At 35.7% G+C, this 25,797-nt stretch overlaps 1 protein-coding gene across 3 annotated transcripts in view; it reads right to left on the minus strand.

The window, feature by feature from the left end:
- Nucleotides 1-25,797, minus strand: part of CSMD1 (CUB and Sushi multiple domains 1) — a 1,051,612-nt gene that overhangs the window by 65,618 nt on the left and 960,197 nt on the right. For 2 of the 3 annotated variants that reach the window (XM_031504428.3, XM_085576363.1), the window contains 2 exons: nt 15,440-15,628; nt 5,977-6,162 (listed from right to left, as the gene is read on the minus strand). In XM_031504428.3, coding sequence (XP_031360288.2) covers nt 5,977-6,162; nt 15,440-15,628 — 375 coding nt within the window. Of the gene's footprint in view, nt 1-5,976; nt 6,163-15,439; nt 15,653-25,797 lie in introns of all 3 variants that reach the window. The other variant, XM_021551131.3, reaches the window with a different exon arrangement.

A 25,797-nucleotide genomic window follows, 5' to 3' on the forward strand; every position in this document is an offset into this window, starting at 1 on the left:
GCTAAAACTTGAGGAAAAAAGCACCAATCTCTCAGTGTGCTTCACAAGGTGCTGGTTACAAAGTATCAGACTTAAATGTTTCTACACATGCACAGCACAAGTAAAACAAAATGAGCTGGAAGCTTTGCCCCAGTCCCAATCTGATATCATTGGCATAAATTAAACCCAGTGGGATGAGCCCTGCGACTGCAGTGCCCTTTTAGATGGTGACACCAGTGGGATGAGCCCTGCGACTGGAGTGCCCTTTTAGATGGTGACAGGCTCTTTAGGAGGGATAAGGCAGGGCAGAAAAAGCAACAGGTGGAGTGGGGGTGGCACTGATTTAATAGAAGGGTTAGAATAGATGGAGTTCTCTGTTGGCAATGACTCAGTTGAGAGTTTCTGGATAAGAATCAAGGGACAAACAAATCATGTGAATGCCATTGTGGAAGCCTACTGTAGACCTACAGCTAGGATGATGATGCCAACAAATTATTCTTTTTGCAGCTAAGGGACACTTCAAAATCAACTGGTCTTGTCCTTATAGGGGACTTCAACTTACCAGAAATTATCTGGGAGAACCACACAGATGGTGTGCTACAACCCAGAGCAGAAGATTCCTAAAAATATGGAAAAGATCATAAGAGAGATGCCCTCCTTGATCTATTGCTTGTCAACAGGGAAGATCTCATAAGTGAAGTGGAGCTCGGTGACCGTCTTGGCCGCAGCGATGCTAAAGCTGCTGAGTTTAAAATTTCTGTTGAAAAGAGGAAAAGTGCCAGCAAAACCTCAACTCTGGAGTGAGGAGTGCAGATTTCAAACTTCTCAGGAAACTAGTAAGTAAAATCCCCATGGAAAATATCTTTGCAGGTGTTGGGATTCATCTGGTCATTTTTTAAGCTTTGCCTCCCTGAGGGCACAGGAATGTCTAAAGTCAAGCAGGTGAGACAAAAGGCTGGCTTGGCTGAACAAGGATCTCCTCTTGGAAATAAGGCAAAAAAGGAAGGTGTATTCCTTCATTAAGAAAGGCAAGAAGAAGGAAACTACAGGCCTATCAGTCTCACTTCAGTGAAAAATTTTACTCCTTCACTGCTCTGAATATCAAAAGTGCAAAATAATATTCATGTAAAAGCTTATTTTGAGAAGTGTTGAAAAACATCTGAAGGTTACTCTTCAAGAGTATCTTGAGTATTGTGACTCTGAGTGCAATTATCTTTTTCAAAGAAGAAGAAGTATAATGTTCATGATGGAAAAATATCTCAATTACAAGAACTTGCTATTTAGTAATACTTGCTATTATTATTTTGAAATATTTTTTATTAATAAGTAATACTTATTATTTATCATGTGCAAGGAGCACATGATACTTAATTGCCATTCTTCAACTGGGAGTTAGCAACCACAAAAATGGAAAATGGCATTTTGGACTTACTACCTGGTGAACTTAATGCAGTAATGTGACCTACATTTTTCGAATATAACCTTTTGAGTATCTTCAGTATTAGCTTAAAAATATGAACAACATTAAGGTGAAGTCATGCATTATATCTGAGAGAGTAGTGTGCTTTAAATTCACAAGTAGTAAAATTAGAAGACAGTAGGAAACCAAGTAATCCTATGCATCACAGAATCTATGAACAAAGACCCCAGAACAAAATAGGATCACTTAAGCAAGTTGATAGTCTCAGTATGCTGATACAAAGGAAATTAAACTGTTTGTGTTGGTCAGTATATTCAAACAGGAAAGACTTCAAAACCACAAAACAGATAAACAAAAGGATCATGTGGTATTCAGCATCAGGCTGTCAATCCATTCAACTATATCAAGCTAATCTGTTATCAGTCTAATGTATCTGGACTAATTAAAAATTGCTAAATGTATGAACTCTTTTAGTACATTTAATTGAATAAGTACTCTATGTTACATACCAAATGCTGACAAAATACTTAAAAAAATACTTACGATGAATTGATGTGAATCTTTGTCTGTTTCTCTTAGCAAATTTGGTTTTGTATTTAAACTACAAGTAATGTTTTATTTCAGAACTCCTTATGATTCTTAGTTCTATAACTAGATATTTTCCAAACATATTAAAAATTATTTTAAAAGCTAATTTTATAAACTCATAAATTATAAAATTTATAATTATTTTTCAATTTATTTATAGAAAAAATATGTCTGAACCATCATTGTTACAGCTTAGCACACTACACCTTCAAAAAAAAACATCTACAGCAAAATCTGCAATACAAAGATTACAGAAAAGTGACACTAGCTGTTCCTTAAAATATTTGATGTTAGATGAATTAGCATAAACCAATCAAGGACCTGATTTAAATTTTTGAATAAATGTATTAAAGGAATAGTGAAAAAGAGCAATGAAGTTATGCAGTTACAGGGACTATCTTAGCCAATTAATATGTTAGAAAAATGAACCATAAACTCAGTATTCTAGGTTACGCATCCACATACTTCTATGAAAAGGAAAGCAGTAAGAACAAAGGCCAGCGAGACACAGATTTGAAAAGTAAACAAACCAGTGGATAATGATGACCCTTGTGAAGTCCAATAGGACCAAGTGCAAGGTCCTACCCACGGGTCAGGGCAATCTGAAACATGAGTACAGGCTGGGCACAGAGTAAATTGGGAGGAGCCCTGAGGAGAAGGACTTGGGGTGTTGGTTGATGAGAAGCTTGACACGAGTGAGTAATGTGCACTTGCAGTCCAGAAGGCCAAATGTACTCTGGGCTGCATTGAAAGAAGTGTGACCAGGAGGTTGAGAGAGATGATTTAACCCCTCTGTTCTGCTCTTGTGAGACCCACCTGGAACACTGAGTCCAGCTCTAGAGCCCCCAACAAAAGAAGGATGCGGACCTGTTGGAGTGAATACAGAGAAGGCCAAAAAGATGATCAATGGGCTGGAGCACCTTGATGATGACAGGCTGAGGGAATTGGTGGCATTCAGCCTGGAGAAAATTAGGCTCCTGGGAGACCTTAGAGCAGCGTTCCAGTGCCTAAGGGAGCTACAGGAGAGCTAGAGAGAGACTTTTCACAAGATCATGTAGTGATAGGAAAAGAACAGTTTCAAATTTAAAGAGAGTAAGTTTAGATTAGAATTTCTTCACTATGAGAGTGGTGAGGCACTGGAACAGGTTTCCCAGAGAGGCTGAAAATGTCCAGTTCCTTGAAGTGTCCAAAGTCAGGTTAGGTGAGGCCATAAGCAACCTGGTCTAGTGGAATGTATTCCTGTTCATGGCAGGGGGGTTGGAACTAGATGATCTTTAATGTTCCTTCCAACCCAAACTATTTTCTGATTCTATGATTATATGGAAGAGCAATAGAGAAGTCTCTTCCCTTCACCATGTTTTAAAGATCTCTAAGAAGAATAACTGAAGCAAGATATTTGTCATTCAATTAAGCTTTCTTAGTAGATAGCTTTGCATTTTCTGTAATTAAATTCAGTAGCCTAATATCCATGATCCATCTGTGTCTTGCTCTATGACCATCACAAATCATATTTTTCATGCTTAAAATCTGATGTAAATGCTTTTAATGAAAAGAAAGGCCTTTCAAACATCTGCCTCAGGCATGATATTATCAGAGGTGCTTTGTAAAACAAAATGCCCTGATTTCAACCTTAATTTTAACAGATAGGGGAATAAAAATGGACCTATTTATTTACCATTTACCTTTCTGTACTTTGTTTGCTTCCCATGAAGTTAGAAATGTTTCTGTTTCTGGAGACTAAACATGTCTATCCTTTCAGCAGCAATGCTGAAAAAAACCAGGTTGTTATGCAGATTGTCTAAGCTCTCTGCACTTTGCAAGTAAAAAATATTGGGTAAAGCATGCTTCCCTCTGAATAGCAATTCATTCTGAAAATATTGATTTTAAATTGTCATGTACATCACTAGCACTTTAATTTAGCACGCCAAGATGTAGGAGTAATTGGATTCTTTTTCAAACAATAAATTTTTAGAAAAAAGAAAAGAGAAGACAAGGAAAAGAAGAAAATGTTATATATTTTGTTAGTTTATTATAAATACTAAACAAAATTTTTAGTGTTGAAAGTTGTGCTAAATATTAGTAATTAAGCATTATTTTAAAGTGTAGTCATTGGGTAAATTTGAATATTTCAATAATACAAGCTTTTAAATTTTTTTTTTTCTGCAGATATTGTGTTATGAATTTAGTACATCTAATCCCTAGATAGTTTATCTGGCCTCTTCCCTCAAAAAAAAAAATAAATCTGTTAACATTTTTGCTGACTAATCATGCAAGTTATGTGCTTTGTACATTGTCAATTTTTTTTTCTGAAAATGAAGCTCACCCCAAATCACTGAAGCACTGCCTTCCCTCTGTATACAACTTGGAATTCACATCATGTCTGTGTGATCACAGCTGGTTTTGAATAATCCTCTTTATGTACTCTGTGGAATTGCTGTGTACAGTTTTAGGCACTGCCCTTCAAGAAAGGTGAAGATCAATTGGATATTGTCCAGAGGACAATAATGAGAATCACTGGTCTTAAAAGTTGGAAGGAAGAGTAAGAAAGAATCACAGTAAGACAGTTATTGCTACAGAAAAGGTGAATGAGTGCACTGCTTTCAGGAGTCAAAGTGCTGGCAGGGGTGAGCCCTGGCTGGAGTAAGGAAAAGAACCAACAGAATGAAGGCAACCCTGGGAATAAGAGGGAGGAAAGCATTGTTTTGATGTTTTGTAACAGTTATTTTCCAAAGCTTATTTCATCTTATTTTAATTGGCAATACATTAAATTAACTTTTTCCCAGCTGAGCCCTCACTCTTTCCTTATCTTGACCCAGGAGAGTTTTCATCCCATTTTTTCCCCATCTGGTTGAAAAGGGAAAGCAAGTGAACAGCTGGGTGAGGTATGACTAAGGATAACCCACTACACTGAAAAATAACAGTTTTCAAACACATTAACAAAAATAAAAGAAGTATGAAGTAACTTCTATTTTTCCGCTACGGATACAAAATGAAATAAGGCCTTTACACTACAGAAAACAAGCTTCAGATTATACAAATACTAGGAAAAACTGCAAGGAGGAAAGTAAATTACTGAAAGAGAGTATTCAGGAGGGTGTTCAAAATAAGGTTTAAAAACCATCTGTCAAGGATGCCTAGAAATTCTCTCACACTAACTTTCAAAAATATTTTCTAATAATTTTTTGCTATTAATTGGTTCAAATAAATGAAAACGCTTTCAAAATCATGTATAACTTCACAATTCTTGTATTTGCCTCATTTTACTATTTCTTTAAAAATGACTTGAATTTTACTTGTTTAAAAAATAAAAGTGCTTATCAAATTCAGAATCTGGAAGGCACATACATATGCTGTTGATTAGATCAAGATCCTAAATTAACTCTCAAAATTTTTACGCATAGTATTATAGCAATTATTAACTCTGAGAGTATGTCCTAATCAGAATTTCAAGTCACGTTGAAGTCAGGCTCAGTTAATTATTGCTTTGATGCAGGACAGAGAGAAGAAGTGGCTGCCCTATGCAAATGAGAGGTTAAGCCATATAGTAGACAAGTCTGCACTATATTGGCTTGTTCCTGACAGGAGGCAGAAATAAAGACTGAAGAAGTCCTATCCAGCTTAATTATCTACACAAATCTTTTAAGAAATAATTTTTGCTTTTATTACTTTAGAAGCTATATTAAAAAATCCAAATTATAATTGCTGATTGTAACTCATCATGGTGAAGGGCATATTATTCAAAATAAGAAAATATACAGGAAATTTAATTATATAACAATTTAAATTCAGATATTTTGAATAAGATGAAACAAAAAATTTTTAATTAAATAAATTTATAGGCCTCTTCTACTTTACTACATGCTAAATGATGATTCATTCCTGAATGGCCATTTCAGGGTACATGTGTATGTAAAACCTAAATATCAGCAGTGAAGAATTTCCTGAGAAAACTGTGGGGAAATATTCTTTAGAAATATATGCCCACTTACATTTGCAAACAGGTGGCCTCCCTTTGTTGCTCCATAATCCATCTTCTTGACACACTGCTGTTGCTTGCTGACTAGATTCTAGCTTGAAGCCCTCATTACATTCATATATCAATCTACTGCCCAAAGTGAATTCATTACCTATAACTGAACCATTCCCAGGGGACTCAGGAATGCCACAAGATACAGCTGAAAAGAAAGAAAAGAAAAATGTGAAGAGTTGGAATTTTACTATATAGATCGTTAAAATATTGTGCCACCACTAAAATATAAAACACAGATTAGCAATTTTGACATATCTCATTTATAAAAATTGAAATTAATTTTGCATCATATTTGCAGAATTCTGATAAATATAAGGATATTTAAAGCATTGATAAAAACTTAGAAGTGCATCTAATATAGACAAACATTTTATAAGTAATTACTTAGTTCAATATAATCACTACAGAGAGAAAATTTTCAACACAGGCTTAAGGCAATGTTTTATTGGCTGGAGAAAAAAAAAGAAAATCAGAAGTGTCCAAAGAGATTTAGTCCAAGAACCAATGAACTAAAAAATTCTTAAATGCTTTCTTATAGTCTGCCCCATTCTTTCAGGTTTTCTTCCAATCCTGTACTACTTCATCACAGTTTGTTCATATAGTTCATGTGTGTTTGTTCTATGCATTTAGAACGATCTTGATAAAGAATTCAATTTAACATTTTTTGTCTGATGAGAAAACAAATACATGACTAGACAGGGAAGTGTGCCACTTAAGGACATTATTCAGATATTTTAAACCTTATTTACCTATTTGACTAATTTATTTCAGAATTTTAAATATTATCTGTATCTAGGCTTATAAATTTTCTACATCATGAAAGAAATTATTTACTGCATTATATTAATTTTTTTTTTCCTCCTTCTGAATTTAACTCCAAATGAACAGTTTTTCTTTCAAGATCAAAGTTTAATTTGTTGTCAACTTAGTGAAGTTTGAGTAGCATCTAGGGTGCTTTTTTAGGCTTATATATTAATAGCCAGCATTCCTTTAACAGTATCTCATAATATACAATTTTTGGGCTGAGTATAATTATAAAAATGTCTATTTCAATCACTTTTAGGAAAGATCTCCAAGTCAAGATTGCTGTCTGTCATCTGACTCCTCAGGTTCCTTGCTTTTGATAATATATATTTAAAAAAAAATTCTTTTAACACTATGTTTATTTTAAAGTAGTTATTAATGTGCAGATATTAACTCTAGGTCCTTCAATAAGTTACTAAATCTGGTAAATACTTTATGTTTGCCACACAGTTCTTCTGAAGGGAAGGTTGTATTATCTTATGTGAAAGGGTGTTGCTTTCTGCAAAATGGCAACTTGGAGCAGGCTGCCTATCAAATTATTACAATGAATCTATTTCATGAGTTCGTATAGACCAGTATCTGTATATGTGTACAGAATCACAAGCTACTCTGAGTTTGGCATCTAGTTTACTGCTCTGTAGTAAATACACCAAAAGCTTTGAAGCTTTCATTTTAAAATATTTACAAATGAAATTAAAATTTAAAAATACAAATTAAAGTATTTTTTCTTAACATTTCAATGGTTAGAAGCAATTCAATAGTTCAATATTTTAAAATAAAAATAAATAAATTTCAAAATAAGAAATCAGTCGTTTTAGTGTTGAAGATTAGTATTTTTTGAAAAAAAAAATTAGTTTTTATCACTATATACCAAATTCAAAGTAAATTACTAATTTCAGAACACATCATCATGGTACCATAAACACAACATTTTTTTTCAGTTTTTCCAAGTTGTCAGATCTGATGAACTTAAATTAAACATAGCACAGTACTTTTAAAATTATTACAATGAGGAGATATAACCATGATGAAATGACAAATGATTACTTAATTTCTGCTGTTCCTTTCATCTGGAATTTGTCATATTGCTAACGAAGTAGAGCTATACAAATCTTCCAAAATAAGTTGCCTCCTTTGTAACACAACTTCTTGGCACTTTTTGCATCTTAACCAGAATTGTTAGGATTATCCTCTTTTTAAAACTGAGTATTTCTCCATCAGTGGGCAGGGGCTGAGCCTACTGCCATTGGAAGGAGTACTGGGACACAGAAGGTAGAGAGAAGTGATAAGGAAGGGGTTCTGGAAGTCCACTTTTAACTACTCTGAATCATGTAAGAGAAAATGGAGAAGTGGAAGGAGAAAAGCAAGCTCTGCAGCTTCTGGGGGCAGGTTTTGATATTATAAGTCATTTTCCACTAGGTGACCACAGCAGGAGTGGTAGTTTTTCAGGTCTCCAGTGTATTCAACAAAGTCAGCATAAACGTATCTAGTTAAATGCTCTATATTCCCTAAATATCAGCTGAATACTTTACCTTCAACTAGAACCAACTCTGATCTTGTGTCAAGCAAGCATACTTGCAAAAGGTTTGTCTGCATGCTGAATTGATGGAAAGTTAAACTCACTCTACTGTAGTACACCATAAAAAATGCGAATGCCTTTCAAGTCATGGTTACTGTGAAAGATTCCAGTGTTCCCAGTGTCTTGCACTATGCCACCACTCATCCTAACATGCATTACAGTTCTCTTCTGACTTGTGACAATATGTCTGAATGCTTTTGGTTAAGATTTAACTTCTTGTCAACATTTTCAGCTCTCCTTTCTCATATCAAAACAGTAATCTCTGTGTTAAGTGCACATACATTTAATTGTATGAAACAAAATACTCAAAACTATGAGTCTATCAACCCATCCCACGTATGTGCACATCTGATATACAGGTAGACCACATTTTATTTCCCTCTAAATACTCTGAAAACATGAAATAACTTCAAATACCTTAGTAAAGGAAGAAGTTTTTATTATGCCATTTGAAAACAAAACAAAACAAAAAAACCCAACAAACCAATTCAGGCCTGTTTAATTCATGGTAGAAGCTAATAATTCTGTCAGCATTTATTCTTCACCTTTAGCAACAGCCTTTTTAGAGACACACTGAAATGTTCAAGACTTAGTAGCTCTTATGTACAAGTTATTTTAAGGAATAAAAGATGTACAGTGCCTGCTCACACACAGGTGGGCCTCTCAGTTATGCCAGGTCTGATGCAATGTCCAGTATACTAAAGTACCTCAAAATCTATGCTTACCTGTCACACTTCAGCATTTTCATCCTCAGAATGTACCTCAGCCCTTACTCTGTCCCTTCTTTCCTTAGTTGTTTCCAAATCTTGCACTGCTAAATTACCAGGCTTTTCTCACTGCTGCTTTAGCTATTTGTCTGTCCAAGATTGGAGCACCAAGAAGTTTCCTATTATCATTGGAGTAGCAGTTGCCTCTGGGCAGTTTTCCTTATCTCCTGTTCATAGGCCCATCAAGGTCTTGCCACATGACTGGGCGATAACACTCCCCAGGAGCCAGTTCTGTTTAACAGGTGATTAAGGACACACCTCGTGACTCAGAATAACATCAGCCCATTGTGAGATGCTCCGCCCAGGGGGAGGAGCTATCCATTCCCACCTGGATAAAACTGAAAATTTCTAAACAGAGAAACAGCCTTTTCACAGGTTTCTGAGAAGACACAGCAACCACATCTGCCCTCCTAAGGGAACTGCAGCCACTCCAATTTGGACTTAAACTGCTACCAGCACACTGGCCAAAGAGGTGTCAGGTTGTATTCTGACTTTGTCGGTGGTCTTCCTTTTGTATCACTACATGTATTTTTGTCTTTTTTTTCCCTTTTTCCAATAAATTGTATTTGTGATTTAGAGTCTCTCACTGGTTTTGCTTTCAAACCAGAACGTTATCATAAAAGCATTTGGGCATTCTGGCACTGTTCCAATTAGAGTCTTATCTGTTTATTTTTTGTATGTTTGTCTCCCAGAGCCTGGGGTTGGAATGAAATATTCCTGGTGCTACAAATTTATCAACACTGCTAAAGGCTTTTAGAGCAGCAGTTAAAACAAAGTGTATCAGTAAGGAGAGTTTCACTAAATAGCAAGTATTTTAGAATTTAAAGTAAGCTGAACTAAACTGATTAAAATGGCATATTTTTTGTTGGGCAGTGGAAGCAATGACAGTACTGTGCCACAACCAAGTATTTTGAAGCTCTCAGCTTCAAGATTGTTAAAGAATTAAGAGTTGTGTGAGAAAATCTTCTGACTGGAGGAATTGTAAGCATGTTTCTTAGGTCAGTGGTTAGATGAGACTGACAGGTTCCAGCTGGGAGATGTGCATTCAGAGTGTTAAAAATATAAGTCAGCCTTAATTGTATCTATTATCTTGCACACCGGAAAAGTATACTTCTTCCAATCCAAGGGGAAAAGCCTTTTATCTAGAAACTGAAATGTAGTTTTAGTTGCTCTTTCACGTTCCATATAATACTTGCATTTATTTCTTATTAAAACCAATAAATTTAAGGTGTATGGAAATACTTTAAAGTATCTATACACCTGTATATCAGTAAGATACGTATTATTTGTCTTCAAAGTATGCAATTTCATTGCATATAGTAATGAAGCTGGGGAGTGCATTACAGGCAGACACTGAGTTTATTTTCATATGCTGGAAAATCCCTAGAGTTAATCCACAAGCATTCATCATTGAGTGACTTGTTTCTGGCATTGAACATAGTGCTGGAAAAGGCATTTAAATATCCAAAAATTGAAGTTAGAAACAGAAGTCCCTAAAAGTGGGATTCAAAATTAAAACATGCTCAGTGGCTTATGTGTATGATATCCAATTGGAAGCATTAGAGAGAGCGCTGACAATTCTCAGACTTGGATACATACAAAAATCAAAAAGGAAGTGAAAATGAGATTGGGAGTATAAATAAAAATCTCCCTATGAGTGATCATCTATTCTCCTATCACAAGTCAAAATCATACTTGGCCAATCTTGATCTAATTTAATCCAACTCTTAAAATTTCACACTTTCCACTGGAGGGAAAAAAAAAAAAGAAAAACCTAACTTAGGGTCTTGTTAATGTAAGGTTAGCTGTAATTCCTCTATCAAGAAAGAACACAGATTATTTTAATCATTTTCAAACTAATTTTAGCTTATTAAAAGATTGATTTTAAACTACCTGGTTTCTCCTTAAATTTCTGCGATTTTTTTACTCTAGAGTAATACACTTATTGTTTTATATTTGAAATATGGTCACTCGCTTATAAGAGATAGCTGGAATTTGGTATTTTTAATTTGCTACTTACCTCACATTTTTAAGACTATATGTTAAAAAGGACATTTTTTCATAGTAACATTTACAAAAAGGTAAAAGGCCCAAGTTTAATTCCATGCCCAAAACCACAAACCACCTGATTTTAAGAGGAAGCAGTTTGGTAGCCTCAGAGTCATAGGTCTTGTGCAAACTGTAAATGGGTGTTTTCAAACCCACTCTCCCAGGGCAGACATGGAACACAGTCATGGTTCTGGAATAATCTTTGTTCAGTACAGCAAAAAGTATAAAGATCTCTAGCTCAGCAGTACATCCATAGACTTCAAGAACAGAGGCAAGCATAATGACAGTACCTGGAATCAGCATTTTAAGCAGGAAGTGGTGGCATCACCTAAACTTGTATCATGCTTCTGTCATAAATAGAGCCTTTCCAAGTACTTACAATTCAGGTCAGAACTTCCTTATAGTAAGTACCTCCAGTTTTCTTTTATAAACCTACTAGGAAGTAACTTGAATGGTGAAGAGCAGCCAAGTGTTTGTCAAAGCTCCTTAAAATTATTTTTAGCTCTTTTAAGAATGAGTGGGAAAAGTCAGGCAGAACAAAGTCAAAAGCTGAGTCCTGTATAGGAAGAACAGTTGAGATAAAGAGAAGCATTTGCTCATGCCTGCAAGAGACTGTTGCACTCTCACTGGTACCATGGCTCACTGCTGAGCCATACTGACCCTGACAACTTGCTTTCACTTTTTCATTCAAACTGCTTTTCTTGCCAAACTTTTCTTATATTTTCTCTTGTCTTCTCTTCATCCCCAGCCTCAGTCTTCTCTTCCTATTCTCCCCCAGCATCGCAATCCATACATGAGCTAATCAACAAATGTTGTTGCCAGTATCATTGCTGGGGCTTTACTATTTCCTCTCAGCAGCCTCTTACTGTTATTATACAATTGTCATTTTCTCTCCTTATCTCTTTTGAATATAGCATGACTTATGTTTCTCTTTTCAATTTACAAATGAAATAAAAGCAATAACAGTAAGTTATAATTTCCTAGATAGGAGTCAAGTTTCTTATACAGCATTCAGGACATTATTACAACTTTTACATTTGACAAGATGAATTGAAAATATCTTCTGACCCTATCAGATCAACTCATATTAGATGTTTTCATATTCAAATTAGATGTTGTAATAGATATGCAAAAAATAATTACCCTTTTTGATAATATGATCAAACTTGATTTCAAAAATTAATTCTTACAAATTAAAGTTATTCTTTACAAATGTAACCCTGCAGAACTGGTTTTACAGAAATTTCTCAACTAATCAGAGACATTTTGATTTAGAAAGATCCAATAATGAAATCCATGAGCTGGATCAAATCAGTATTTTAATTAATTTTCAAAAAGAATGCTTTGATAAGAGGTACTAAACAAATTTTTAAATATGCTTTCCATTTCAGAGTTTTTTGAAAAACATATGCCTCATTCAGACATATAAGTTGGAATTATTGTGCCAGAGTTGTAAAGTTGTATATTAAAATGAGGAATCTTTCATTTATAAGGAATTTATAGAAAAGATTAAACAATCTGTCTTGCAAATATTCTTTTCTCCCATTGTTTACAGAAATCTACATACCTACAGCCATTTATATTAATGAAATTCTAAATACAGCTTAAAATTAAAGAAAAAAGGTATTTGTGAACATGGTAAATTGCTAAAATTTCAAAGCTCCTTCTTGCACATAGTGATAAAAAAAGGGCAGACACAGTGTCCTGAGTATTTTACAACTTTCTTGAGTTCTCTTAAGTTCTGTTCAGAATGTATTACTTTCTGAGGCTCTTCGACCCTTAGTTATCCACTATCAAGTCCTGGGATGTTATACTAGGTCCTGCACATTTGTACTTTTTTCCCTCCTCCTTTCTGTGAATTATTGCATTTTGTCCTCAAAAGTGGGACTTTTGTCTTCAATTGTTTAAAGAACTTTTTTCTGTATTCAGAAACCTCATTATTTTGGACATAATTTTCAGGGTTAGAATGGTAAATTTGAAACACCTTCAGTACCATTGTGAACATAAAATGTAAAAACAAAAAATGTAAAAGAAAACTCTTAATATTAGACTCTAACAGAAAAGAGAAACTATGAAAAAAAAAATAACTATATAAGAATTTTTATGTGCTGGGTCATATTTTCATTTTACAGAACTCTGCTATTTGAACAATAGTGGAAGTAGCAGTAGAAAGCTAAGGGATACATTTGCATAGAATTTGTCACAGCTGAGGAATCACAAGATTTTAAATTCTGGAGAAAAGTAAAATATAGGGCCTCCTTAAATTTATGACCCCAACTCCCCCAGTCTAACAAGTACACTCAGAATATTGTCTCTATCCTCACACGCTTAAAGTAACTGAGGTGCAGATTAAGATGCCAAAATGTCTTTTGAAAAAAGACACCTGCCAACTAGCCACCAAAATAGCTCCCAAAGTTTCAGCAACAGTACTGACCTGACCAAATAGAATAATTTAGGCAGATGGGGATTGTTTTTATTTTTCCCATTGTCTAGAGCTACCTGAGAATGTTAGGCCTCCAAGACAGCCTGCATGACTAGTGCCAATAACACAGGAGTTTGCACTTTTCTCTACTAGTGGATGGAGGAGACATAAAACACCTCAGGACACTGAACATGACACTACACTTCCATGTTTAAGTGAATGAATCAAAACCTTATCCCATATACAGATTTTAAAAATTTGTTTTAATCTGGAACAGAATTTTATCCTCCACTTTGCTGATCCCAAGCTATAGGCCTATTAATTATTCCAGGTTCTTTGGTGTCTGAATTTTTGATGCCAGCACTAGAAGCAGCACTTAAAATGCAGTTCAAATCCAAAAGCAGCATTTGTCCCTAAATTTACCTCACATCCAGATCACACACAGATGACTTAGTGGCCTTCAGGAAGATCAGAATCACATGCTGTATCAAATCATATACAGCATATATGTGGCATTATATCATACAATATGATGGTGTATGAGATTAGAAGATATTCTGGCAGCACAGATACACAGGTCCTGCTTGTGGCACACTGTCAGTCTGAGTTTCTCCCTGGACTAGTAGGGTTATACACACATGGCCTTTCTCAGCAAGAAAATACTCATCCAAAAGAAATATTTAGCTACCAAATACTCTGTATAAAAGACAGGAACCCCATTGCTCCAAGTTATTAAACTGTAGCCAAATTTCTGCAGCTTTTTACTTTTCTTGCAAATAGCACACCTTCAACAGAAGACTAAGCATCATGCCAAATGTCATCTGGCCTCTGTATTTTTATTTTTTTTTAAAGTAATTTACAAAATAAAACTTTCTTACTTCCATCTTATGGTCTTTTTAGAAATATCTGTACCATCTGTGATGGTACATCAAGCAAAATATTTTCTTGAAGAAGACATAAAAATTAATGTTAATATCTTACAAAGTTAAGAACAAGTAAATGCAAGTTTTAATAAATCATGTTCTTAAATATGAATGCTACTATAATTTCATTCCATAAATGGACTAGAAGCAGACACATGCTAGAATAGGCCATATATGGGTAGAATTTTCATCCTTCTTTCTCTTCCCCAGGTTGCTGATATTATCATAAAATCATAGACTAGTTTGGGTTGGAAAGTACATTAAAGATCATCTGGTTCCAAACCCCTGTCATGGGCAGGGACGCCTTCCACTAGACCAGACTGCTCAAAGGCCCATCCAACCTGGCCTTCCAGGGATGGGGATGTACATTTGACAAACAGTAACGAGTATTAACAAGAGTAACATGTTAGAGTAGACCCTGATTCAGCTTCAGGATAGTAAAAACAAACAAACAAACCCAAAAAACAAACAAACAAAAAGAATGAAAGTTAAAAATTACGTTTTTAAAGTACTGATTATAAAGTTATTTTCCAAAATAATAAAGTAATCCCTTATAATTACTACATTTTTAAAATATTCTGTAATACAATACCATGACCTGTGGTCTATTTATAGGTATGTCCATTACTAAAGAAAAAAATACTGGAGACATATTTTTCTGTTGGTCTCTATTTGACTGCATAAATAAGTTCTTAATAACTTCTTAATACTTCAACCCTGCACACCTGAAATACACAAGTCAGTGTGTGTTGGGATCAGGTCATGATGTCAGTGTCTCTCTTGGCATACAGCGGTATTGACAATGCTGTACTTCGTTTTGTCAAACAGCCTTACAATGAAATTATAGAAGCCTGCTGAAGATGACAGCATTATCTTACCGTGGCAGATAGGCACAGGAGAATCCCACTGGTACATGCCATTCTGGTGGCGCCTGCACGTGGCGTTATTCTGACCAATCATTCTATACCCAGGTTTGCAATAATAGCGTACTTTGCTTCCAGCAGGACCACCGGTTTTATTTATAATTCCACCATTCCTCAAGTTAGAGTTTAAACTGCAATAAGGAGCTAAAAACCAAAAAATGGACATTACTACAAACAAATCAAATGCAGTTAATGTACAAAATTAAGATTATTTATAAACATGTACAAACTTTGAATGCCACTAAAATCAATACTGAAACCTTTACAGTACTTTTGCAATCCTAAGTGAAGATTCAGACTACCTATAACATCATGAAGTTCAAAAACAAAATTTGTAATCAAAACCAGTTTGTACTACTGCACATAAGGAAGCTACAATCATGAAGCATATAGAATGTTCAGTAACTTTGCTCACACTTAATAAACATTCTACTTCAAATCTGATAACTCTATAAACATAAAATTATTCTTGGAGCTACACAATATTCAAAACCAATTGTCAACAGCTTTATTAAAAATTTCAGTGCACTTAGACATGTACATCAAAGTTTAAACATTTTGCCAAATATGTTAAAAATTTGTAAGACAAGTAACAGTACACTGATTCTTCAGATGTGTTTTTTCCAGATTAAAATACAGTTAATTTTTTGTACCTGTTCTCTCAGAGATATAGGCAAGTATATTAATTTTTAGGAAAAGCATGTAACATAACTGACTGCAACTTCTTAACTGTTTAATTTACACTACATATGAAGTAAGACAGAATGCACCTGTTTGAGTTTTGAAATGAAAGTAACCTTGCTTAACTTTAATCACTACTCTACTAATATTTTTTACAGAGGGGTTTTCCTGACCAGCATGGTCCTCAAGGACCTGTGACATATAAATGGAATCTTTTTTCATATATGCTGAGTAAGCAAAAGAAGTACAAATTTTTTTTGTGTCAAAAAGAGAGTAATAAAGACCATTTTTTAAAATAAGGTTTCAGTATCTGTCCATATGGATGGAATATGGATACCTGAACTCAACCCAGATGAAGCAGAAGTACAGCATAGTTTGACACACTATATGCAGATTTAGAACATGAATCTGTAGAATGCAAACATTTATCACTGGATAAAAGCAATATGAAAAATTATCTGGACTCCATACTGATGTACAAGTCACTGCGTATTAGAAGCAGGTAAGCACCATGCCAAGCTTACTGAGATTACCTTTTCAGAAGCAGTATGGCAGGACCATGGCTTTCTGAAAATAAATCTGACTGCACATCCACAACTGAAATAAACCTACCAACATTCTTCATAGGGAAGACACTGTTGAGCTCCACTGAGAACTAAATGTCAATACCAATAAGACTGAGACTGCAACGACTTGTTGGAATACTCCCTCCATCATACTGAAATGTGTCTTAGCTATATTGTGATATTAATTTTCACTTCTGTAGACAATTATCCAGTAGCAGTTGTTTTGTTTTATTTTCACAACTGCATATTTACAGGTTTGGGCATACAGCTTTCAGTATCTAGCTTTATTTTCACATATTTATCTTTAATGTATATTTTGGCACCTTACTACCTAAAGAAGAATGTTTTTGCTCATTGACAGAAATCATAGAGTTGATTATATTCCTAACTGAAACACTTCCTTTAAAGGTCTAGATTTAGATGCAGTATATCAAAGTCAATATTTCTAAGTAATAACACCCAACATAAGCAGGAAAGCTAAGTACAACATTCAAGATACCAAAAAATATTATCTGTTGAAATTATACTATATAGTTCCCAATTAAGCAACATTATTTATACTCAAAATGTTATTTCTGTACATTCTTTCACTTGAGGATTACCTGAAAAAAAACCCACCACATTAAATCATAAAGGAAGAAATTAAAACTAGAATGAAAATTAATAAGCCAAGATAGTTCAGTAAAATAATTGTTCGGGGCCATGTTCTGTGTCCTTTATAAGCATGGTGACAATAACTTGCCTGCCTAAATTACATTAATTATCTAATTACTCTTTAAAAAGGGGACTTGACATTTAAAGAACCACAATAAATGTGGCTATAATTTTCCTTTCAACATATTGAAGAATAAATAAGATTGTTATTGCAGATAAGCAATAAAACAAGCAGATTAAGACCTCTAAAATCAGCTCCAGTAACCTCTTAAGTCTTATTTAATTTTAAATATCCTAGACCTTAAGAAAAGATAGTGAGTCATAAATAAAATATGCAATTCAGAGAAAACTTCAAATTTATTACATCAGTACTGCAATTTTAGACATAAAATATTTGTCTGTAGCCCAGCAATACTGTATAAAAATTCTAACCATACTGTTTTTCTGTATAGTACTTTTCATGTCTTCTTTTTTCTATCTCCTCCTATAACCATTTGATCTGGACTAGTAATTCTTTTATTAAAATGTTAACATTGTTATTCTAACAGTAAATTCTTGGCTAGATAAAAAAGAATAGGGCTTTTAACGCATAATAGATTTTTAGTGTAACAGGTTAAACTTTATGTTCTGATTGCCGGGGTATTTATTGCCATGCTTTAGCTGTGGCTGATTATAACAATAAATATATAGAATAATCCAGAAATGGAAGCTTTAAAGTGGCATGAAATATGGGACATTCAGGCTGCTGAATTACACAGAATAATGTCAAAATACTGAAAATTTCCTCAGGAGCCAAAAGTGAAATCTATCAGTCATAGTTTCTGCTTATGTTGTAACAATTTGCGGCAGTTTCCTGCCAGGGCCCCGGGCAGGTGGAAGGGTCTGGCTGGCACAGCCGCGTGAGGCCGCGAGGGAGAATCCTCTGCCCCGATGGTGCCGAGAGCTGCTCCTGGGTGCAGCTTGGGCAACTCTGCATGCTGAGAGGAGGGGAAGGGATGAGAGAGGACATCTGTATGCCAGCCCAAAGAGTCCTTTATTTCCCCAGCTGGGCAAGAAAGGTGCCCTCTGGGTGGGTGCAGTGACAAATGCCAAAGAAATCAAAGATTGCAGCAACTTAAATAGGGGGTGGGCAGACAGGGTGCAAACCTGTCTTGCCCAATGGGGATAAACCAGAGAGGGACACAACAACCTATGATAATGTGACAGGGATAGGTACAAGGAAATGGGACAAACAGAAAAGCTAAACTGGGGTGACTGATACAGAACTTTCTCAAAGAAACTGGGGGTGGTACAGGATTGACAGCCAAAAGGGTATAAACAAACTTGGATTGATGGAACCAAATAAGGAGAAAACAGGGAGAGGTGAGAAGATTGACAGATGACTGGGGAGCCAAGTGGCAGGAACTTTTGGGGTAAACAACTTGAATCAAACTAACGGTGAGGGGACAAATTGGGGAGCACAAGGCTAACTATCACTGATAAAACCAACTGACTAAATCAAACCACACCTCAATAATTAATAATTCCTTGAGCCCAAAAGCATGGTTTAAGCTCTCCAGTGAATCAAGTGTGTTCAGAGAAGAGTCAAAAAAAAAAAAAAACAAAAAAAAAACCTCTTTTGAACTAAGAAATTTGTAGAAGAAAACAAGAAGGAAAAAATAGCAATATCACTCCAAATTTACTTCAATATTCCTTTGAAAATATTTAATTTTGAAAGTTTACTGTTGCAGATATTCTACAGAAAACTACATCCTCCTTCCCCAGATACCCTGATGGCTCCTGTATATTTTCTGCTTTCAGCCATCTCTTCAGCCTCCTGTTACTAATGCTTGCTTACTTTTCCTGACAACCCAATGTGAGTGAGTGGTAGTGGTTTCATGGACCTGTAAGAAATAGGGAAGAGGAGATCTGGGAACTGAGATGCCTTGGTAAAGCTTTGTGGTCATCTGCCATTGTGAGTGTTAAAGGCAGACTTTAAAGTGTGAATATAAAATTAAGAGATGTGTTTGACAGGGTAGGGAGGTGATAACTGGAGAAAGGAGAAAAATAATATTTGAGACAAAGGTGCTGATTTAAGAGCCATGGGGAAGAGTAGCCATGACAGATTGTACATAGAGATGAGAAACAGGAATGTAGGGACTGGAGACCAGGAGAAAGTGATGAAAATGAAAGAAATAGAAGTACTTTGTTAGCCATTAGTAGTGGCACCAAAAGGATTGATGAATCAGAGGCTGAGATTGTGCTCAGAATAAAATATAGTTCAAGATTATGAAATCAAATGAACTTGACTCGTAGGAGAGAAAGAAAGAGAAGATCAGAGACAGAAGCAAGGAAAGAGGAGGATAACAAAGTAGAGGAGTCTTTGTAAAGAGGAAGAGAAATTAAGATGCTAGGTTAGATGGGAATGAAAGGTAGATAAAAGCTGGATAAAGAAAAACCTTATGTTTTCTACCACTAAAAGTAGACTGTGATTTGTAGGGTGTGGAGTTGTGGTTTTATATGTTTTATTACATCTTTATTCTGTCATGGTTTGCTCCAGTGTACCCCCATACTGTATTGGTTTCTCCCTGAGTTTTCCCGCCTTTCCCCAAGTGTCAGTTTCCCTAGAAAATGCCAAGCCAGTTCCCTGTCCCCTCCCAGGTGCTTTGTCTGTCACTCTGTGCCCCTTCCCCTACCTCTGGAAACTTCCATCCAGGGCACCGAGTGATTGGATGAGGTCCTGGGACCCCTCCCCTGTCCATCCCTCACTGGATGCCCCAGATGTCAATCCCCACAGAGTCACTCCTGTCTGTTCCCCACTGGTGATCGGCCCCCTCCCTCTCCCTATGGAACCTGTTGCCAGCACCCCTCAGTGGCTCTTGTTGGCTGGCCCCCTCCGGTGCTGTTGGATCCTCAGGACCTCAATAAACATCGGATTTTTGCCCCCAACAAGTGCCTCTCCTCATTTCCTTGCCGTTGGAATCAGGACCCACCAAGCACTCTCCAAAGCCCAGCCGGGTACAGCGGAGCGTGCTTCCACTCGCCCTACTCGCCCCGCAGGAGAGCTAGCCAGGGCTGAGGATATCTGGGACAGGGGCCTGGGGCAGGGACACGGCAGTAGGGAGGGGTGGAAAAAGTGTAGAGATGAGAAAGAAGGGCTGAGGAGCACAGCTAGACTGTCTTGGTAGAGATATTTTGACCATAATGGGTATAAAGTTTGGGACAAAAAAGGTATGATGAATGAAACTACATGAAGTGAGGTGGATTCCTTGATGTAGAATGAAATGTTCACTAGATAGCAGTACAGAAAAGTTCCCATGTATCAGAAATGGGCTGTGCTCCCAGAGTACCAAACTTCACATTTTCATGACTGTTAAGAGTGTTTCTGACAAACATAACATGCATTTTGTGATGTAAACCATATATGTTTGGATAACTTATGTTTAAAACGTTTATTTAATCTAGATCAGATCCATCTTCCACTCTTATATAAATTCTTATTAATGACATTTCAAAGTAGTAGTAGTAGTAGGCTGGTAGCAAGTCAGAAGCTATCAACAAGGTTACAGGCAAACTGTGCCTGTAATCCACAACCATGTAAAAGTCCTACTAAAGCAATAGTACTTTGTACTGCCAAGACAGCATGATATGTATAGAAAAGCCTGATACTCAAAACAATATATCTAAACTATAGAAGAAATGAGAAGCATGAGAAGAAGAAAAGCATTTTAAGCAAACTATCTAAAAATTCTGAAGATGTATTTTTATTTTACAACTCTGAAAATTACACTTGTTGATAAGTAAAAGATTAGTGATAAGAATACACACCATTCCCTTCTTAGTCTATATTTCAGTAATCTTTAATCTGTTCTTGAAACTGAACTCCCTTCAGAGCCCAGGATGAAGCACACATAACTTCTATGATCAGGAACTGACATATTAACAGAAGAATCACACACAAAGCAATAAATAAATGTCTGAAGACCTAAGTGTAAGCAAATGTTTGAAGAATGCCAGACTGAAAACTACAGGGACTGTAAGGTGAGTGAAAATTTTGAGCTTAAGCAGAAATCCATACAGTGCACTCATAAAATACTGCAGCCTTGTGTCAAGGACTACTGTGATAAAATGCTGGTTTTCTCCCAGGCAGTTTCTGGAGGAATCTGTCCTGGAATTTCATGAGGTTTAGCTGAAATAGGTGTAATCACACAGGAGAGCTCTCATGTAGGAATTACAATGTTTTACCACAAAATGTGATAAACTTCCATGACCGTTCCAGTGACTGAAGCAACTTTACAGTTATAGATTTAATTTACTTTTCCAGATGACATATTGTCCACATTCTTTCAAGATCTCTTAGATAACAGTTTATTTTCTAAGGCAATATACTGAACATTTTCAGCTCACTTATAATCAAAACATTCAGCTCACTTAACATCAGAACTTCTGTAATTTGCCACTGAATATCAACAGGATAATAGCTGCCAGCTAAAGCACATATCACTAGACAATGGATGTGTGGACAGCAACACCTAAAAGCCACTGATCTTGCATTTGCAAGACCACACTCTTCCTTTAACAAAGCATATTCTCTTAATAGCTGGAATGCTTAAATATTTATGCTGAGGGGTTGTTTTTGCTGTTTGAGACACTCTGCCTCAGGCAAGTTCAATTAAATGACTCTCAATTAAAAATTAAAATTCTTTTAAATTTCATGTCCAACCCTCCCAGATGATTTTGTAAAACTCACTCTCCACAGGAAATCTACAAAATTTTATCAAACAATTAATCTTGGCAAAGGACTTGATTTTCCAGCAGTATCCTTGATTAGTAGTCAGAAAAACTAATATGAAGAAGATATTTGTAAGTATTCACAGAAACAGCATTATGTTTGAAATTATAAATAAATGAAAAAAAAAATTTCTTCAGATACCACAGTGATTTGTTTTCTTACATGCTAGACTTTATGTTGAGAAATAAAAAAAAATACACTTCAGTATATTCCTTCCTTTTAACTTTTCTTTTTGGATACTTCATTGTCTTTCTCATATTACTGCAGAATCTTATCTCTTTGTGCTGCTATTCTATAAATATCCACTATAGTAGAAGGCTACTGTCATACTCACTTTATAGATAAGAAATTGGCCACTGTCTAAAGTAAGTAGGTTAGGACACATAAGAAAACAAAATATATCTTTTCTGACTACTAGACCATTTCCTTAATTAATGGAAATCTATCCATTCCATATGTAACTTTTCACTTTAAAATGTACATGATCAAAATGGAGAACAATAATCAAGTAATAAAAAGGGATCAAGCTGTCGTTCTTTTTCTTTTGCATTTGGTTTTAAATCTAACAATTAAACAATATAAAAAGACAAGATAAATTTGCAAAAGCCTATTCTCTCTTTAGTGATACAATTGTGAATGTCTGTAAACTAAACATATAACTAAATAATCTGCTATTTATATGACAGCTGTTCTTACTGGTGGTTCAACATTTATAAATCATCCTGAATATTTTTTGTGATTCACAGTACTGTATAAACCTTCGCTGTGACCTTCCCACTGTACAAATCACTACCTAAAAGTTTACAAATTGCAGAAGTAATAATTATACAGACTCTGATGAACTTCACACAGTTCTCTTGTCATTTCTAACTATCTACTGGAAAATGTAAAGACAAACTAATCAATATTCTTTTATTTTAAACTGAAGTAGAGAGGGACTAGGAATATTTGTTTAACATGTCCAAAGCTTAAAAATAACAAGAAAAGAATGAGGAAGATCTAAGCTTCTTGCAATTACATATGAGGTTAAAAGAACATAATACTAGTATGCTGGGTTGCCCCTGGCTGGATGAACACCAAAGCTGCAGAATTGATCCCCTTCTCAGCTGTACAGGGGAGAGAAAATATAACAAAAGGTTTGTGGGATTAGACAGGGACAGGGAGACATCATCCAGCTGTTACTGTCACAGGCAAAACAGACTTGATTTGGGGAAATTAATTTAATTTTTTACCAATCAGATCAGAGTAAGATAATGAGATACAAACCAAATTGTGAAAAGCCTCTGCTCTGGCTGCCCTCTCCTTTCTCTCCTCTTTTCCCAGGTACGCTGGTTTGTCTAGGATAGAGTTCATTTTCTTCAAAGGTTCTAATATGAGGCTGTGTTGTGGACTTCTGATGAAAACAGTGTTGATAATACAGGGATGTCACTGTTGAGCAAGGCTTACACTGAGTCAAGGCCTTTCTGCTTCTCACACCATCCCACTAGCAAAGAGGCTGGGTATGCCTAGGGATTTTGGAGGGGACAAAGATGGGACAGCTAACCCCAACTGACCAAAGAAATAGTCTGTAAGATATGGTGTCATGCTTAAAAATATAAGCTGTGAGAATAAGGAAGGGCCAATGTTGCAAGTTATGTTTAAATCGCCATTAAGACTGGTGGAGCCTTGCTCCCCTGGAGGTAGCTGAACACCTGTCAATGGGAAGTGGTGAATTAATTCCTTATTTTGATTTGATTGCATGTGCAGCTTTTGTTCTACCTATTAAACTTTACCTGTTTATCTCATCCCACAAGTTTTCTCATTTTTATTCTTCTGATTCTCTGCTCCATCCTGTATCTTGCTGTGGGGGGAATGAGCAGGCAGCTGGGTGGGCCTTAGTGGTATGCTAGGGTTAGAGAGCAATACAGACTTCAAGAAAACTCAGCTTTGGTGCCTGGAGCACCTCCTCGCCCTCCACCATCACCAGCCATGGTTTCTGCAGAGTTCTCACTCATATTCTCACTCCTAGCTGCTGCTGATTATTTAATGTGTGTTATTGCAGACGCACTACGACTATCCATGGCCAGCTGGACCTGGTTCTTTTGGACATGGTAGAAGCTTCTAGCAGCTTCTCTACAGAAGCTGTACTTGTAGCCGCCCTGCTATAAAAACCTGGCTACTTAAACCTGAGGAAAAAGGAAAAATAGTGCTATTGGCAAGAAATTACAAATTAGCTAAGTAAACACTGGACTTACTTACTTGTGAATGAATAACCAAAAGTTAAACAAAAGCCTGTAAATGTTATAATGGCAATGTCAATTTGAAAAGTAACAAATTAAGTTCCCATCTGGTTTCCAAGTCCTTGTGCCTACAGCAGATAGCACCAATAATTCCTTTTACCAATAATTAGAAAAAAACAAAACATCTACTTCTTAGTTATGTTTCCCCCTAGCTTTCTTGGGTAAGAATGTGTATGCAGGGTTATATATTATTGAGGGATGCTATACAGATACTCCATAGATTAAGAAAGAGATAATTTAATATCTAGGTGTTAGTGCAGTTAGGAAATGTAGACTAAATTTTAGACTAAAATCTAAGCTAGTGTCTGTATATCAAAGCCCTTAAAAGAATTGCAGCTTTTTTCCACTGAGATTTAGCAAAAAGTCCTATACCACATGATAGTGAACATAATATTAAGCAAATAGCTTACACAATTAAGCTTGCATGCTAAAGAAAATATTAAGCATTCCCATAAAAGCCTTTAGCACTTTTTAATGGTGAATAAAATTTGTAACTACAAGTGAAATCTAGCTGTGACAAACTGACAATTTACAAAATTTTTTGCACAGGCATAGCTGGAGAAACCGGGAAAGGTTATGGGAGGTCAGTAATTCATTTCAATAGGATCTTCATCATGAGGAAGCCTGCTGGCTCAGTCACAGCTGCCACAGTATCAATAGCCTTTTTGGGATCTTGTATTTTTCCTTCTTTCATGATGTTGCTCTCCCTCATTAGGATTCAAATCCAATTGTTTATGCTGCCACTCACTGTTACTCCTCTTTCATGCTGATTATTTCCATTGAATCTCATGTAAAATGGACAGAAGTTTAGAGAAAAATGCAGACACTAACTGTTAGTGAAGCGGAAAAAGCTAAACTGTTGTTTGCTCCTAAAACACAGCCATAAGGACTAGAGCATATCTGCTTCCAGTCCCCCAGTTTTATTGTTAGTCATAGCTATTGCCAAAATAATTGATGAATTGAGCCTAGCAATTGCAGACCACTTTTTCAGTACTGCAAAATATGTTTTAGGTACATGCAAAGGTACAAAATATTTTACCATTCCTCAAAAATCAGACTTTTTAATAATTTGATACTTACAAGCCAACATCTTCACATGAAGTCTATTCATGTAACCCTGATATTGCTTCCTCACTTTGAATTAATGGATGAAAGCCCACTCCTTTCAGTGCCACACATTTGAGGGCTACAATGTGACAGGTTCTCCTTGTTCCCTCTTGCACATTCTCAATCTATTAAATCCTGCAATTGCTTTTTTACTATGAAAACCTATATTAATCTCCAGTATGCTTGAAAAAATTTTCCTTTCCCCATCCCTCAGCTTCAGTTTGTCTGTAGTAATTATCCAGAGGTGCAGGTGAA

The sequence above is a fragment of the Lonchura striata genome, chromosome 3, assembly GCF_050655825.1.
Source record: "Lonchura striata isolate lonStrDom1 chromosome 3, ASM5065582v1, whole genome shotgun sequence".
NCBI classification, from domain to species: domain Eukaryota; kingdom Metazoa; phylum Chordata; class Aves; order Passeriformes; family Estrildidae; genus Lonchura; species Lonchura striata.